The 18,310-nt window shown below is 38.8% G+C and overlaps 1 protein-coding gene across 1 annotated transcript; it reads right to left on the bottom strand.

Moving 5' to 3' along the window:
* Positions 1-950: 950 nt before the first annotated feature.
* Positions 951-6,561, bottom strand: LOC106912148 (heme oxygenase 2-like). The gene is made up of 6 exons (XM_014978982.2): positions 6,518-6,561; positions 6,305-6,422; positions 4,205-4,372; positions 2,542-2,865; positions 2,303-2,423; positions 951-1,410 (listed from the first exon to the last, which is right to left on the bottom strand). The coding sequence occupies exons 1-6, from the start codon at positions 6,532-6,534 to the stop codon at positions 1,298-1,300; spliced, it is 861 nt and encodes a 286-aa protein (XP_014834468.1). The 5' UTR covers positions 6,535-6,561; the 3' UTR covers positions 951-1,297.
* Between the last annotated feature and the right edge of the window lie 11,749 nt (positions 6,562-18,310).

Here is an 18,310-nt window from a genome sequence, read left to right as displayed (position 1 = left end):
TGTGAGTGGCGATTCCACCAAGGTAAGTTTTGAGAATGAATGTATGGCATGAATAATGGTAAAATGTCACCATCGGCTAATACAAATGGAGTAACAAGTCTAGAAAATATTATTTTGTTTTTCTTAATTGTACAAAGAGTGATGATAATGAAGTTGAATGCACTTTTTCTGAAGATGTGTCTATCAAATCGACAGTAAATAAATTTGGCAGCTCGAACCAGGTTTCTGCAAGATATCTTAAACACGCCAATAAAAACAGATTTTCTGGATTTTTGAAACATGTCTATATGTACAACTAAAGCCAGTCAGCCATGGTAAAATGTTTGTAAAACTTTAAGAGCAAGGTATCCCTGTAGAATCTTAAAATATCGGTACAAAACCCATGTTACATAATTTATGATGATTTAATTCAGAAATACTTTACTGATCATGAAGGACATTTTGTAAGTCATATTATCTAAGTTCCTTCAAAGAGAAGATGCTGATTGCTGTGGGCAAGATGGATCTCCTATCAAGCTGTATTACAGCAGCACTGATGAAGCCTCTTTTGAAGAGGCTGCACAGGTTTGTCCATAATTTCCTTGATTTTTATAAATCCTCCGTTGCTCCATAAATCTCCAGCCTTTGTTGAGCCTTTAAAAGTCTCCGGTTCTGATGCTGCTGCCCCAAAAAATGACAGTAGAAGAGTTGACTCTCTCAATAACAAACTTATCAAAGATTTGCAGCGTTTTGCTGCGAACACCGAAGGACGTCAGTTTCATCAAGAGGTCCATTCTGCTCTGTCCCTTCCCGTTGAAAGCTTCACTGCTGAGTCTCCAGTCCAGTCTGTTTTGCAACTTAAAGAAGGAAAAGGCTAACGGGAGTTTTAAACAAATTTATCTGAAGCCTCCCACCTATGCGAGAAAGCTATACTGTATGCGATAAAAATCCAAGAGCAGTTGTTATGACATTTAAAACTTTTTATTGTTTAACAAATACACATTTGTACAGAGCATCTTCAGCCTCAGTGTATATTGATATAAAACAAAACTAGCCTTTTTGCTAGAGGTTTCAGTGTTTCAATGTTCTTTGGAGGATGAAGCTTCTCTAAATACTGTTTGCAGGCATACATGATGCAAGCATTTTAATTCTTACACAACATGCATATATTATCAGAAAAGCTTCCTCATTCCTAACTGCAATACTGGAAGCCAAGCTATACATGATCCACAGTAATGAAAAAAACTGCCCTAAAGTGCTAACACTAAATTAATGCAGCTGGGCTCCATTTGCAATGAAACGACACCAAGTTCTTCCCTCAAGGAGCTCTCAGAGAATACCACGCTGTGAAGCCAGCAAGGATGGCAACCAGGGCGGCAACAGCCAGCTGATTGGGTATGTGGCTGAGGTAGGTGGCGCTCTCGCCGGCAGCTGCACACAGAGAAGGAGGAGATGGAGGTCAGAGTTCAATAGGTTAAGATATGAGATTAAAAAGAAGGAAGCAGGTGCAGTCAACAGGAACAGTGGCGTTACTTGTGGAGTACCGCAGGGTTCAGAGCTAATTCTATTTATTTTTTATGCTTTAACTTGGTGACATTATCAGACAGCATGGGATGCAGTTTCAATGTTGTATTTATGACAACCAGCTTTATTTATCCATAAATCCTAACAAATCAACTCAGTTACAGCAGGTGGTATGCTACAGGCATGTCTTCAAGACACTGAAACCAGGACAACTTTTAATTTTCTGCTTGTACATTCAGACAATGTAACAGAGCAGCTGCTCAGTCAGTAAAATTACATATTGCTGCTGTTATCTTGATATTCGCTCTTTTGTTCATACCTTCCCTGTTTATGAAACCGTGAGGGTGTAATGTCAGTGGCCCAGCACCAAAATACATTAAAGATCTGTCATTGTTGTATCAGCCTTCCAGACCTCTTAGGTTCTGGTTCTGGTCTACTCTGCATCTCCCGAACCGGAACCAAATATGGAGAAGGAGAATTCAGGTTCTATGCTCTGATCTGGAACAAACTTCCAGAAAACTGCAAAGATGTCAAAGCACTGAGTTCCTTTAAATCGAGGCTAAAGCCCACCAGTTTAGAGTCACCTTTGATTAGTAATTTGGATATTCATCAACATATTTGGTGTGTGTTTGCTTGGTGATTTTGATGTTTATTGCTTGTTTTCAATGCTTTTATATGTAAAGCACTTTGTTCTTGTTGCTGAAATGTGCTATACAAATAAACGTGACTTGACTTCTGTTTTATTTTTAATAGCATTACCCAGATGTATGAGGTACTAGATTGATTCTGAACCTCTTACCTGTATTACCTGAAGAGAACGGACACTTGCCCTCACCTCCCATGGCACCTGCATGACTGTGTCCAAAACCTGTAGCTTCCTCTTTGCTGGTCTTTCCAATTTCTTCAAGCTCTGCAATGACCTGAAAATACATGCATTTTTTTTTATTTTATTCATATTCAAAAATAACGGTGTCACATTTATGTTTAATGTTTTTCCCTCAATAAATTTGCTAACAGGCATCGTGCCCGCTCACTCACCAGCAGTGAGTAGTCATAGGCCCTGATGGCCTCATCCACAATGCTCAGTTTGGTCTCCATCTCCACGTCCACCTCGTTCAGCTTGCTTCGGTAGAGCTGCTTGAAGCCCTTGTGGCTGGTGATTCCCTCAAACTGGTAGAATCGGAGACCGTCCCCAGTCGCGGGGAGCCTGAGGACCTTCTTGGCCACGTTGTTGAGCAGGTGTCCGCCCGACAGGTCTCCGATGTAGCGAACATAGCAGTGGGCCACCAACATCCCCGGGTCTTTCTTCCCCACTTCGTGAATCCGTTTCACCCAAAGCGTCGTGGCTGGGGACGGGCTTATCTGACGCAGAAGAATGCGTTTTTTTATGCCGTGTCAGAACTCGCTGATATCAAGAAATACAAGCCCAATTCAAAAGAAGTCGGGACGTTGTGTAAAATGTATTTGGGAACTGAAGACACTCATTAATAGAGCTTTATAGGTCGAACGCTTTCCCATTCTTGCTTGATATACACCTCCAGCAACAGTTCTGGGTTTCTATTGTCCTATTTACATAATGCACAACACATTTTCAATGGGAGACAGACCTGGACTGCAGGTAGCCAGTCTAGTTCCTGCACTCTTTTAGTGCCAGGCCACGCTGTTGTTGCAGCATGTGGCTTGGCACTGTCTTGCTGGAATAAGCTGGAATGTCCCTGAAAACGATGTTTCTTGGATGGCAGCATACGTTGCTCCAAAACCTGTGTGTACCTTTCAGCACATGCCATGGGCACTAACACACACCCTTACTATGACAGGTGCTAGCTTTTGAACTGTGCGCTAATAAAAATCTGGACAGTCCTTTTCCTCTTTGGTCAGGAGGACACAACGATTTTCAAACACCATTTGAAATGTGGACTCATCAGACCACAGGACGCTTTTCTACTTTGGGTCAGTCCATATCACATAAGATTTGACCCCAAAAAAGCTGCCAGTGTTTCTGGTTGTTGTTTGATAGATATGGTTTTTGCTTTGCATTGTAGAATTTTAACTTGAACTTGTAGATATAGCGATGAACTGTGTTCACTGACAGCGGTTTTCTGAAGTATTCCTGAGTCCATGTGGTGATATCTGTTACAAAATGATGTGAGTTTTAATGCAGCTGCTTGCTAGCAGAGATTTCTCCAGATTATCTGACTCTTTTGATGATATTATGGACTGTAGATCATGAAATGGGAAAAAATGAGAAATGTTGTTCCTAAACTGTGGTGAACCTCGCCCGGTCCTTGCTCGCTTCCCCTCATTCGTAATCATGACGCTCACCAGTTTACAATTAACCCGTTCATCTGTGAAATGTTCCAAACAAGTGACTTTTGCACCAAATTCAAAAAGAGTGAATAAGTGCAAAAGCTGAACAAAGTTTTCCCATTGAAACATTAAATATCTTGTCTTTTTAGTGAATTCAATTGAACATAGATTGAAAATGATTTGGAAATCATTGTATTCTGTCTTTATTTATGTTTTACACAGCATCCCAACTTCATTGGAACTGGGGTTGTATGTTCTGTTTAAAATAATGAATCTACTAAATCAACACTATATGTGTACTAAAGCCCAGTGAAACACACTATTAACACACGAGCACCAGAAGAAGCTAACTCTGTCTATGGCGTAACATGGAAGCTGAGTGTCTTCTGCTCACCAGGCTCTCCCAGTCCACTCCATAAAAGTACTGCAGGTCCTGGGCCAGGGCTTCGCGGCGGTAAAGCTCCGTAGGAAAATAGATGGGAGCGATGTAAGGATGGTCTTTGTTCCTCTCCAGCTCATCCTCCATGGCCGAATAGATGAAGTACAGAGCCTCTATGCCTTTCTGATTGCGTGAGAAGAAGTAGAAAGGAAAAAGCTGAATGAAGGTCTTTGCTATAATTACAGCTACGGCCTTCACAAGGCTTACTAAGACGATCTTGATGATGGTTTCCAGAATTTTTTACACTGTCACCAAAGTGGGACCCTAAATTAAAAAGCATGGTTTACATTAATATTATATTTACAGCCTGCCTTGCTTTTGATGAGCAGCAATAGCCAGTAATACCAGATTTCCCAATCAAGTAGAAAAAGCCAATCAGGTAACATATTGCGCCTTACATAAGTATTCATACGTTATACTTTTTCACATTTTAGTCCAATACAACCAGAAACTTCAATGTAGTTCAATCAGATTTCACAACAGTGGAAGAGAAAGTATCGTTTTAGGTTACAAACAATATCCTAGGAACATTTCTCTGGAAATGGGAAGACCTAGTACAACTGCAAACCAGGCATGGAGTGTTTACTCCATGCCGGTTCTTTCACAACCAAGACCAGACCTCTTAAGGAAAAGACAAGAGTTTGACTAATATTTCAGGAGATTGCTGGGTTTTCTTGTATATTGCAAAATGTAAAACAAGTAATTACAATGAGGAAGAGGTACAGCAAACATCTAGAAGAAAGTACTCAGGTTAAATGAGACCAATATTCAGCTTTTTGCTCAAGATGTGAGGTTGAAAACTAAAAGAGTGGCCCATCCTGAACATGCCATCCACGAGGTGAAACATGGAGAAAGCAGCATCATGCAGCAGGGAGGCTTTTCTTATGCAAAGACACGAAGGTTACTCAGAGTTGACAGGAAGATGAATACTGAATAATGGGCTGGCGGAAACTTGAAGCTTGAGCAGCAAACAACAACCCTAAAAATACAACCAGAGCTACAACAGAATAGTTTAGAACAAAGATTACTGATAGGTCAGAATGACCCAGTAAAAGTCTGGGCCAAAGTCCAACTGGGAATGTTTGGCAAGACTTGAACATCGCAGCTCACAGATACTTGCCCTCCAGTCTGACAGAGCTCAGTTGGGACATACAACGAAAAGACCTGCAGAGGCAACAGCAGTAAAAGTGTTGACTGAACATGCCCTGCATGCCCTTCACTTTCCCCTCCATTATTATTTTCACACCTTCTGACAAAATGTAAGTTCAAACTGTTTTGTTTTACACCATGGCAGACTGAATACTAGGGGACATCAATCAATTAGCACGATTGGGTTAATAACCCTAACCCTGCCCTCCCTAATTTTGGGTGATCACTGATCAGGTAATACTTACACGTGAAGCCGATCTTATCCCCCAATTTTATCTACCTCTGCAAAGGTCTGAAAATCAGCCACTGTCCCCTATTGCTCTGTCTGAAAACTGACGAAAGGAACTGATTGTCTTAATTCAGTTAGTTTAGTAGTTTTTAATTGTCAATGTTTTACAATAAAATAAAACTGGAACATTGTATTGTGACGTTATAACACCTGGCAGAGTCTGTTTAAAATAATAAAAAAAAAAACAGCCTGACCTGCCGATACTAAAAATCAGTGTTGGCAGATTGGCGATTGGCCAGAAAGCTGCAATCGGTGAACCCCTAATGCATACAGACGCAAATATTCTAGGACATGTGAGTACGAACCCTGGCTTAAGCCAAAATATAAAACCTACTGGTGTTACCACAGAGGATCCAAAGTGTTCCTTTGGCATTGGAACTATTCATGTATAAATGAATGTGGTTGGGTAGCTGTGGCACGTCCGTTCCAAAGCTAAGATCTAAATACCAGATGCTTAAGGACTCCTCTAGAATCAAGCACAGACTTACCATGATATTAATGAGCCAGAGCGGAGACAAACAGCAGAACCTTCTCAATAACTATGGTCCCTTATAAGTTAGCATCATGAAAATGTTTGAACAGAATTTCATACAACAGCAGTTTAAAAGGAAGCAAACCTTAAGGACGTCCTTTTTGACGATCCCTTTGTAGAAATCTCTGCCCAGCTGGGAGATCTCGGTTTTGGTGTGGGACTCCTTGGTACCGGCGAGTAACATCTCAGACAGATCAGCCGAACTTGTTGAAACACAAACAAGAACAGGAATTTACACCTGATAAGTCATGATAATGAGGAGAGTGGAACCGTGGATTATTGATGATATAATTCATACCCTGATAGTTTCTCCATATTTGTATTTTACACAGCTTTCACCTTAGGGAGACAAGAAAAAATGATTTAGCAAGAGTTTTGATAAAAAACAAGCACATTTTTAATGTGTCTGATAAAAATCAGACAGAAACCTAACATGCGGTCATCTGTGATTGATTTGTTTTAGACTTGTACAAATAGACGTGAACTGCAGAATGATTATACAACAGCAAAACATTTTCAAACATTACAACTGGGCCTATAGTATTGAATTTTAAAGTGGATGTTTTTCCAATCCTTGTGCATCCAGTTCTGGTTTTGAAAAATCAAATTACAGAGTCAAAAATCCAAAGAATAGTTCAAATGAATCACTAAAAACAGAAAATTAATTTGTTATTCATGTCAGTGCATGGATGAGTGTATGTAGACTTCTGACCAAAGCTGCAAAAATTAAATCTACGAGTCCGATTTCTATTGTAAAACAATTACTTTTCAGCATTACCATAATATTAAACAAACTAACTACAAACATTAATTTTTTCTATGCGTGTATTTTTTAAAATTTATAAATCATTTCAAATTGAATGTCAGCGAGCCTAATAGTGGTTCTAAAAAAAAAAAAAAAGAAATGGTTGCAGTGTCACACCCAATCCGTCAAGGAGGAGATGACGTTTGATGGGAAAGTTTGTTACAGAGAGCTGACATCCGAGGACACGGCTAGACAGATGACACATTTAGACAGAGGACACAGTTAGACAGATGACACCACGTAGTTACGAGGACGCAGCAGGGCTGCTGCTGCTGCTGTCACGAGAAGCATTTCTCAAAAACTCTGCAATGTGGGTGTTTTCAGTGTATTTTCTGATACTGGATTTTTTACATTAGAGACTAATTTACTCGTTTGGAATCTGCTTTGATCAATATCGATTAACAAGTTTGGTTGTCCAACAACCTGAGTAAATAAAAAAAATATTCAAAAGATAAATGGATAAATGTAAGTATATTACGAAGATGGAGGCAAATGCGTTGATAATTTATTGGGTACAGTACCTTTTACATACATTGGCTCTCAAATGTGTACATATTGCGTCATAATGCCAGTTTTCTGTGATGCAAAAACATATGAGACCAAGATAGACTATTTCTCAATAACTTGTGTAATAACTCCGTTGAATAAGAGTGAACATTTTGTTAAAGGAGCTACCAGTGAGATCTCAGCATCAAGCCTTCCCTGTCCTGACAGTGTAGGTAATTTTTACCTACACTGTAAATAAAAAGTATCTAATTTACAGTAAAATTCTGGGAACCACAGCTGCCTGTATTTCACCGTAAATTACAGACTTTTTTTTAATTTATTTTTTTTATTTTGTTTTACAATGAATAAAAAAAAAAAAATCTCCAAAACACTTTTATCAACAGAGATTTTGGTTCTGAACTGTGACTCGCATTCGAAATAAAACATTTGGTCCCATTGAAGCTCATCTTTTTGGTGATGTGGAAATATGTTTGGATTCAGCCATGGTTTAAAAAAACTAATAAGTATTCAGTATTCCGTGTTATAGCAGATTAATTGGGGTTTTGGGTAAAAACAAAAATCCTCAGTTTCATCTGAGAATAAGTAATCCCCCAGATCATGATGGCGCCACTTCCATCTTTCACTGTTCTTGTGCTCAAGCTCATCAACTTTGAACTTAATTTCAAAAGGTCATCACATTCTTCCACAAGGATTCAGGAGACTTTAGCCAGGCCTGAATGTTTTCTTTGGACCAAAATACTTCTGTCTTGCAACCCTATTCCTTGGCTAAGAGACATGGACAGTACAGAGGTTTGTTGTCACATGTTGAACACAACCAGCACTTGATGGAAACTTGTCTACCTCCCATTGAGTTGCTGACAGCCTCTTGGCTGCCTCCCTGACCATGCCTTTTCAGGGTTTTTTTTTTTTTTTTTTTTGTAATATCATTCTAATGCCACCTATTTCTGCAGATGGTCTTCATTTTAGACACTGTATCAATTCTTAAAGATTATCATCAACTACCAGCTAATGCAAATTTGAGGTCTTATTTCGTTGACAGCCGACTATAAATTTGACTGACCTAATTCCAATAGGTTATCGAGAAATGCTAAATAAAGACCTGGGGACAAATGTTTGCTATGTTACACCCAAGCCCTCAACAAAGGTAAAGGTAAAAGGTAAAGGTAATTTTATTTATATAGCACATTTTCAGCAACAAGGCAATACAAAGTGCTTTACAGGATTTAAAAAGAAATACAAACAAAATAACAAACCAAAGGAAAGAGCTAAAGAAGAAAAAGCTAATAATGTTGATCCAAAGTAAATAAACTAGATACTCCTATTCAGGGTTGGTAGGTAAGTATAAGCAAGTATCCTCTGGTCTAATTCCTTTCCTGGGTTGGACATTGAAATTTGAGACGGTTACTAAAATGGAGTGGAAAATCAATACGAACTATTGGAAAGATACTGTAATATGGGAGACAGGGCAGCAAATTTATAGGACTGTTCCTATATAAACTCAGTGACCTCTGTCTCAGATGTCCCAGAGGAGAGTTAGAAAACTTCTGCTATATGTCATCTCCGATGTGTGCACCAAGTACATCTGCTAACAGACTAGCTTAAAAAACAAGTCTTGTTTTATGTTCCTATAGTAGATTTTCAAACATAATTTATGGCTGAAAAACTATTATGTAAAAAAACACTACATTGTGCTGCCCAGACCAATAAAAACAAGCTGATATTTCTGGAGACAAGTGCTAAGAAAGAACAAGGGCACCTCCAGAAATTGCACTGTTGTCAAATTCAAGCCATTTGAACAAATGGGTGTTAGGTTGTGCAGAGATGAAAACCAATTACCATTTTAAAACAAACATATAAATATGTTGATATGCTACATTTATGGCCAAAACAACTGGTGCATTTAAGAGTATCAAGTAGTGGCTAATGGGGAGCAGGCAACTTTACAGGGGCAATAGGCAACAATTTTGTTTGTATTACATTTGCAAATCAACAAAATACACACAGGTCCACTTAGAAGTCTGTCAGCAAGCTAACATTAAACAAGTTAGCATTTCACTTACTGAATTCACTCACCATGCCTCCAGTTCTTCATTTGTTTAGTGTAAACGAGACACATTTATCAAGTAATCCAAGGGTGAGGCATTAATGTGACGCTTTCCGGTAATAAATCTCTACCTATGTCAATAGGTGGTATGGGATTTCCAGAAGCTCCTGAATGAAATGATCGCACTGTAACATCCAATCCACAAGCCAGGACTTAACATTTGAGAGGGCAATGACAAAACTTTTACATCACTGAATTGCCCCTTTGAGACACTGCCAGACTCCTTAGCTTTTACTTCCAATTTTCTAACGTAGACACAGCATATTTATGAGTTAACATGTGCTGGGAAATGATATTGTGCAGTACCTCATTAGTATGTTTTTAAGTGGGGAGTCTGACAAAAGTGAGAAATGATTGCAGTGTAGCAACCAACCCATTAACTAGGAGTTGACATTTGGAAGGACAGACTATCAGGGAGCTGACACCTGAGGAGCCGGTCAGAAAACTGACACCACACCTCCGCTCTGATGGTTAGTGAATAAATCCAGTTATCTGTAAACATGCGGATCAACTTTAATCCCCATACCAGGTCGCACATGCAAAAATGTGTTCTTACCGTGTTTTGGGGGGGAAGATGAGTAATAAGAGAGGTTATGCCTGTTTAGCACGTCCATAACACAACATAAATCACGTCAAGAGACAAGCTTGTTAGGAGAACAAGCCAATCAGAGTCTCGGTTGAGAGGGTGGAGAATGTGATTGGTTAAAAGTTAAAAATTGCACAAATAATTATTGCCGGCGAGAAAGAAAGGTGGGACTTGTTTAATATGGGTGGTGGATGACTTTGAAGATGACCATATTTAGGTAAGCTAATTTTAGTTGTCTTTTTTTTTTTATCTCTTATTAGGTCCAACTTCATCTATCTATCTATCTATCTATCTATCTATCTATCTATTGGGGACAAGTTATGTATCCTATCTATGGATATGTAATTTTCTCTACTGTGAAAACAGGACAAGAAAGTTATGAATATACTGTTATGTTTGCCGGCAGATATAGAAATGTGGCTTCTCCTTAATAATAACTAGTGGAAATGAATTTTATTTTCAATATTTAGATCCAGTTATTTGCATTGTAATGCAAACAATTACAATAATGCATATAACAGAAAGAGAAAGAGGACAAAAATGGGGAGTAAAGAATGGCATGAATCCAATCAAGTTCAACTTGGAGTTGATTCCAATCCAGTCCTCTGCTTGCTCATATGTGTTCATAATATAATGACACCAAGCATTCCAACACTTCTACTTGTAATACAAATAATCAGGAGTATATATGTATATATAAATATATATATATATTAGGAAATCTGTCCATCTGGCCTTTAACTATGAACTGCGTTTTCCTTTGCGTGTTTTGACCACCAGGTGTCACCAAACTCCGTGACGTAAGGCAAAGCAATGCACTTGCATGTCAAACAGCACAGAATCGTCTGGAAATTTTCCATTTTTATTTCTTTAAAGCTAATTTCATATTATATAAAAACTTTGCGTGATTGTATCTATAGGCAAAATTATTGTTCATTTCTCATATGTCCAAACCAAAGAGGGAGTCGCATGCATTAGTCAATATTTAACGTCTACTATCAGCTGCTACTGTTGTTGCTCTGTTAATCTGCACATCTTCATTTGATACGTGTTTTGTGTTATTAAGTAATTTCAGTCGCACCCTAGATGAAGAACCTGTACCATTTGCTCTTTAAAAACATTTGAGATGATAAACAAAGGAACAAAGGTAGTGGGGGCTGGGACTTTTTCCCTCTTTTTTTTTTCTGTGTATTGAAATGAATGTTGGCAGCTACAAGTACTTCTTTCATGTCTCGAAGCTCATTGCGGTCTAGAGGAAAACCTTTTGGCTGTCGAAGTCCTGCACCACAACATTCATCTCCAAACGTCCCACCTCTGTTTGTTTTTGTCATTGTTAATAGCTGAGACAAGCTTCCTATGATCAACAATATTACATTGACCTAGACTCCATAGCAGCATGACTGATTTTGCCTTCAGATTCAATACAGCTTCCTGTGTTTATGAATATCTTGGCTGCTTTTCTCTGATTCATTAGTCAACAACAATATGTAGGAAGGTCCGTGCAGCTTCTAGAACCAGTGCGTAATATTCTAAAGCGGGCCTAAGTAGCGTGTTTTGCAAAAGGGGTTATTTATAACAGTGCGACCTGGATGATGTGTTGAACTAAAATCATTGCACCCTGGGGTTTATGCTCCTGTGACTAAACTGTTCGGCCTCGCCAAGTCCTGTTAATCACACTAGTATCATGCGGGTATGTTGTTCCTTTCCGTTGTTTATCACATTCCTGATTCATTCTGGCACTGTGTTTTGAAACATTTTTACACAGAAGGGAAACCCTCCTGTCTGCGTGGGATTTCCTCTTGTTTTCAATAATAAAAGGGCTCAGACTAAATTAATCCAGAACAAGATGCAGCTGGTTTCAGTTCGTAATTCAAAAGTTGAGGAGATCAACAGGCACAGAACGGAGCCGTGGTATTTTGTGATTTTTTATTTTTTTTTTTAGTAAATAAAGTAGGAAAACTTTGTAGAGCAACATTTCTTTGCGACCCAATATTTTTTGCCAGTATATCTTTTTGTATTTATCTTCATGGACATTTTCTTTGCAAAATAGCGCATGCTCACCCAGATTTCATCAACCGCTTAAGTGACCAATAATTTTCAATGGTATTTAGTAGGGGTGCATCGATTGCGGTTTTCTGGTCGATTGCCAACTATCAATCATTTAAAAAGCTTAACCTGCCAATTCCGATTTTGGCCGATACCAATTTTTTTTGTCTGAAATGTTGCTGAAATGGGGTGACTATTGTTAACTGTAAAGACACAACTTGGTGGGTCGGTCTGTCAGGCAAACCTTTCTCACCGGAGAGCAGAAGAGGACAGCGGTTGATTCTTAGACCTTTGCCAAGCCAGATAAGATCGGTGGATAAGATCGGCTTCAAATGCAAAAATTGGCCGATCACCGATCTCCCAAAATGAAGGGAGAATAACCCCTAGTATTTAGGTGTAGACTTTGACTATGGTACTCTATTGCAAGCATGTCGTTTGTCATGATTGCGTTTGTGAACCTTCACTATAGTCTTTTGCTGCTTAAGCTGTTTTTTTCTTCCTGCACTGCCTTTTATTTAGCTCCATTCATCCTTCTACTCGCCACTGTCCTTCCTTCCTATAGAGAAATATCACCACATCATGATGCTGCTAGCATCGTATTTCACTTCTGGGAAAGCGTATTGATTGTAAGACAGTTTTTTGACATGTCTTCCATAAATGTCCTCATTTGTGAAGGTAAAAAATGTTAGTTTAGTCTGCACTGGATCAACCTTCTTCCACTTTTGCGTAGCCTTTGACAAACTTTAGCAAAACTTCTGATAATTTTTTTAAACAATTCTTCTTATCTGGTCTTGTCCCTATATGCAGGCATGCACATAAAAAAGATGGTTTTCTCAGTGAATATTGTTCAGTAGTGAAGTAATGAAGTGTGCCAACGGAGTATCTATTTAAAACACCATTTATGTCATACAATGGGTTGATATTTAAGTCTTTGATTTTTGGCAGTAGAAGCATTTGGTTCTTTCTAGAAGCGAAATGAACATATCAATGCTCTCAGACATTCGCTTGGCGTTTAAGCAAGTGGTAAAACTAAATGCAGCATCTCCACAGTGAGTGCACTACAAAGAATGTGCTTTGAACTCTGTAGCATTCACTTGTCAACGTATGTCGTCTTTGATCATGAAGAAACTACAGTGGTGGGAAAAAGTGTTTGCCCCCTTCCTGATTTTTTCCTGTTTTTCTGCATCCACATTTCAGTTTCAGAACATCAAACCCATTTAGATATTAATGAAAGACAACATAAGTAAACCGCAAAATGCTCTCACCGGAGTCCCAAAGCTTTAGAAAAGACTTTGTAACAAGATCTCCATTACTTTCTTTCTCATTTGTTCCTGATTTTCTTTGGATCTCTTTTCACTTTTTCACAAAAGAGCCATGCAGATTTGGATTTTGTCTCTTCCACAATAATAAACATAGTCATTTGAAAACTGAATTTTGCGTCTTTCTTGTGTTGTCTTTGTCTGATATTTAAATTGGTCTGATGTTCTGATACACCAAAATGTGAAAAACATGCAGAAACAATAGGAAATCAGGAAGGAGGCAAATAATTTTTCACACCACCGTGGCAGGGATTGTGTGACGCTCAGTGTGCTTTACTGAAGTTGCATTCAATAACACTGACACATCTTCATCGGCTTGTGCCAACATGGGAGCAGGTTCGCAGTCTTCCTGTAACCATACTCCGCTAATGAAGTCTGTTTCTATACTTATCTGCTAGTTAACATCACCCCAGCAAATTACTGAGTGTCCTCAGAAATATTTCAAGAACTTAAGACATTAGTTTTGTAAGTGTAGTGTTGCTTTCCAAAAATACATTTCCTGGGCAGGTTGCAGCTGTCGCTAAGGCTCTGAAGCTGGCCAAACAAACAACAAAGGTCCAGAAAATGTTCTTATGTACAAGGTCTTATCTTTTTTACATTTTATTTTTCACATTTTTCTGGTATCGAGCTAAATACCCGCCAACTATTAACTTGTCAGTTTTTTTTTTTGTTTTTTTTTTAATGAGTCACTCACCCTGTTTCCAGGCTTAAAACAAAACCGGTATACTCATTCCTCATGTTGTCACCTCCATTACCTTCAAGGCCACTCGCTGGCTGTCGATGTCCAGTTAAGAACTCATCTAATTATAGTGGGTCACTTTTGACACAGTAAGCCACACAATCTGCTGATGGCCTCTGTATCAGCTCATTTGTCAAGCAACGCAAATGTTTCTAAGTACAGAGATTTTCATCTGACCATTGCCGTTTCACCAGCTCAGCAAACTATAGAGAACTTAATATACTGCTCAAAAAAATAAAGGGAACATTTCACTTTAATTTTGTGTGTGGCTCCAAATCCAGGCCTCCACTGGTTAATAAATTTGATTTCCATTGATGATTTTTGTGTGATTTTGTTGTCAGCACATTCAACTTTGTACAGAACAAAGTATTCAATGAGAATATTTCATTCATTCAGATCTAGGATGTGTTATTTGAGTGTTCCCTTTATTTTTTTGAGCAGTGTATCAACTGCATCTTCTGGTGTTGAGATAAAACATGTTTTCATTACTATGCAAATTCATTTCAACATGTTTTAGCAACACAAGTGAGCAAAATCTGTCCTATCTTGATGATTTTCTTGTTGGGATTTTTTTTTCTTTAGCAATAGTTTTATCTGTGTTAAGGCCATCATCACTCTGATAGCATGTATTAGATTATTTTATCAATGTTCTATGGTTTGGTGGCTTTGAAAAGTGTTTATATTGCCTGAACGGTTTTAAATTAATCAAGTTACAGCCACAAATATGAGTAAACTTTGCTGGAGGTATGTCCTCAGTAAAGTTGGATGGAGAAGGTGTTTGAACACAAATTTTCAAGTCAAATCCACAAAATCTCAATTGGATTTATGACTAGACTTATATATGGATACATGATAAAATATGATAAATTGGGACATCTACCCTTAATGTCCCAATTCCCATAACTTAAAACCATAATGTCCAATTTAAATTCACTGAATTTTCTGGTAATCGGATAAAAACGTTTTTAAGACAATATAGCACAGAAATCAAATAATAGCCAACTATGCTACTTGAAAAACCGTCTTCAAATTAAAATCTTGTAATTCTTTGTTTTCCTTCTTGCTCCTGTTTTGGGAGGGTTAGCATTTCTTGCTTCACCGTGTGAATACGTAGACCCCGAAACGCGCCATAAAACAACACGCCTCTAATATTTTGATAGTCAAAAACAAAGCTAGTAAACGCCAGTTTTAAAATGCTTTAAAGACTCTGTATGTTAAATTAAAATAATAAAAAAATGCCTTAAACAAGCGCCTTAAAAAGACGGTTGCTTTTGGGTAGTTAGCCAGAAGGCCTGACTAAACTATTAGCCTAAAATACTCATTTAGAAAGCCGTTGGGCTAATTAGGTGAATTTAAAGGGCTACACGTCAAGGCTGTTCTAAAAATAATTATTGTGTGATCGTTTTATGATTTAAATGAAAAAGTCACAAACCTTGATTGAACATTGTTCTTGCTCGCAGTGCCGTGTGTAAAGCCAAATCTCCGAGCCCGAGTGGAGACAAAACGCTTCGGTAGAGAAACTGTCCGTCGGAGCTCAGGCTGTGCGTAGCTGTCTTTAAATATCCAGCCAGTGAACTTAAAGACTGGATAAGCTCCTTTACTATACCTACAGTATGTAATGCACAACCCAACACACACATCGTATGTGAGTGTTGTTTCCAAAAATAAGCTGCCTTTACGCTCTGCGGTAGAGGGGACAAACAGCAGCAGGGAAAATTCACATGAACTGATTAGTACAAAAGTTTGCTCCCTGAAATTCACCTTAGAAATGCATAAAATATTTTAAAGCTTATCAGGTTAAGATAATTCTCTTATTTCAGGCATATGAGTATTCAGTTCTCTTCAAAGGTAACTCAGCCTGGGGTGTTGCGTGCGGTAGAGCCCCGCATGCACAGAGGATATAATCCCGAAGGCAACCGACTTGGGATCAATTCCCGACCTTGACACAGTTGCTGCATGTCTTCCTGCCTTTTCTCTCTATTTGGTAACTGTCAAAAAAGCCCAAAAAATCGAAGAAGAAGAAGGACGAGGAGGTAACTTAAAGAAAAGTATCAGTTGTAGACAGAGCCATTCTTCGCTCTTGCAGATGTGTAGATGTTTGGCTCATTAGGATGAAACTTAAGTTTTATCTCCACTTAAAAATGTATGCATGAGCTTAAGATGTAAACATGAGAAAGATGCTCCCAATAAAAGACTGTAAATGCAGCAAAATTCTTTTCTGTGGTTTATTTTGGGGAAGAAAAATATTTTAAAACCCATTCATCATTTCCGTTACACTCTGCAATGCAAACACAAAATGTAAATAATATAAAGAAGTTCAGGAAGTTATGTAAAATAAAACAAAAAAGCTTTACTGGGGAAAAGAATTAGCTTTTTATTGCTTCTTTTCCTAACCAGCGAATATGAATGGCCAGCTGCTGCTTTTGACAGGTAAAAATGCACTTAAAATTAAATAAAACAAAAGCAAGAAAAATAATAATAAGTAGAAATGACATGCACCTATGATGGATTCCTGCAGATTACTCTTCGAACCCCCAGACAGACTCAGCGAAGTAAGTGTGTGTGTGAGTGACCCAGCAGCCAGCTAGCAGCAGCCATGCTTTCCTGATTTACAGCCGCAAAAAGTGGAAACATTTTCTTCCCCGGCGGGATCCAGGGGTGGCTGCATGAACGTTTGTACCATTAATCTTGGTGGCTGTGGTGGCCAGCGGAGAGTGTGTTTAACCCGGGACAAGGCTTATAATTGGAAGCACACCTCCCTGCATTCATCTGCAGGAAGCAGCCCGGGCCTCCGTGTGTGAGCGGGAAGCTGCGGGACGACAAAGAGAGGAAGGTGCATACATGGGGCAGGCATGCGATGTGATCACAGTGCGGTATTTGAGGGCTGCGATCACCTCATTAGAATGTGCAGGTGGATGGAGGGCAGGATGGAGAGAGCCACGAGACAAGGCAATGAGGCAAGCTGAGCAAATAGTCACTTATTTGGTATGTTTCAATCCAACATTGATCAACCATGAGTGTGCACAACGGACCGACCGCTGAAGGATGTCTCATCGTCAGTGAAACAATGAGCTGTAAACTTTCAAGCGCTTATATATATATTTTTTTCTAGGAAAATCTGTGCCATTGTGTGTCAGTTGCAACAATTTAGGATGCCGAAAGGCCATAAAATACACCTTCCACATCACGACTTTCTTTGCAAAAGATCATCTTCGTCTTACGTTCCTGCATCTGCTGCTGCTGAATTGAAGTTCACAGTGACTGTGAAAGTTATTTTTCATGAGAATCCGAATGTGCACTGCTGCATGTTTGTGTTTTGTGCCCTCTGACATCCCCTGATCCCCTGTCCGTCACGAGCCACTTTGTCTCCGAGCAAATCGGAAACACATGGAGCTGAGATGAACCTGAAGACTAACTAGAACCTGTAGGAAGTTCTGCTTTACCGGTCACAATTTGGTGGAAGCAACAGATCAAAAACCGACTGAGATGAACAGAAAAAAGAGCAAACCCCAAATTCAAAACTAATGAAACTAATAGAGTTTGGACAGTCAAGAATGCTAACTGGATTTTCCATACTTCAAAATTCCTCAATGTCAATAAGTGCCACACCTTTCTGTTCTTGTGTAAGAATGTATATTATGAAATAAATTTTATATTCTTGCATGTACAAGACTACAACACCTCCCCCCCACTCCCTCACACACAAATGTAATTAAAAATTGATATTTTAAAATGTTTTAGACTGTGTAAAATCATGGAGCGTAAACTTAATTCCAATAGACAGACAGGGATTTTGTTTGTCTATCCCAGTTTGGAAAACTGTGCTATTGGAGAAACATAATGCGGTCTTTTGTAAAATGGGTAGAAAAACAAAAAGATTGATGAGCTCACCCTTTGTTTCCTCCTGTAACAGTAAAACAGGCGTGTTGTGGAGGGCAACGCAGGGCGAGGCAGGGGGATTCTTACAATGGACAATGGGAAATGT

Source organism: Poecilia mexicana, unplaced genomic scaffold (assembly GCF_051168715.1).
Source record: "Poecilia mexicana isolate PSO_F unplaced genomic scaffold, ASM5116871v1 scaffold_2, whole genome shotgun sequence".
Classification (NCBI taxonomy): Eukaryota; Metazoa; Chordata; class Actinopteri; order Cyprinodontiformes; family Poeciliidae; genus Poecilia; species Poecilia mexicana.
This window is presented reverse-complemented; position numbering and strand designations above follow the sequence as displayed.

Excerpts from the sequence above, each read along its gene's own strand:
- LOC106912148 (XM_014978982.2), bottom strand. Across the intron at positions 4,373-6,304 it reads TCAAAAAGGACGTCCTTAAG|AAAGGCATAGAGGCTCTGTA; the intron begins GTTTGCTTCCTT and ends TCACGCAATCAG. Across the intron at positions 2,424-2,541 it reads CCTATGACTACTCACTGCTG|GTCATTGCAGAGCTTGAAGA; the intron begins GTGAGTGAGCGG and ends ATGTATTTTCAG.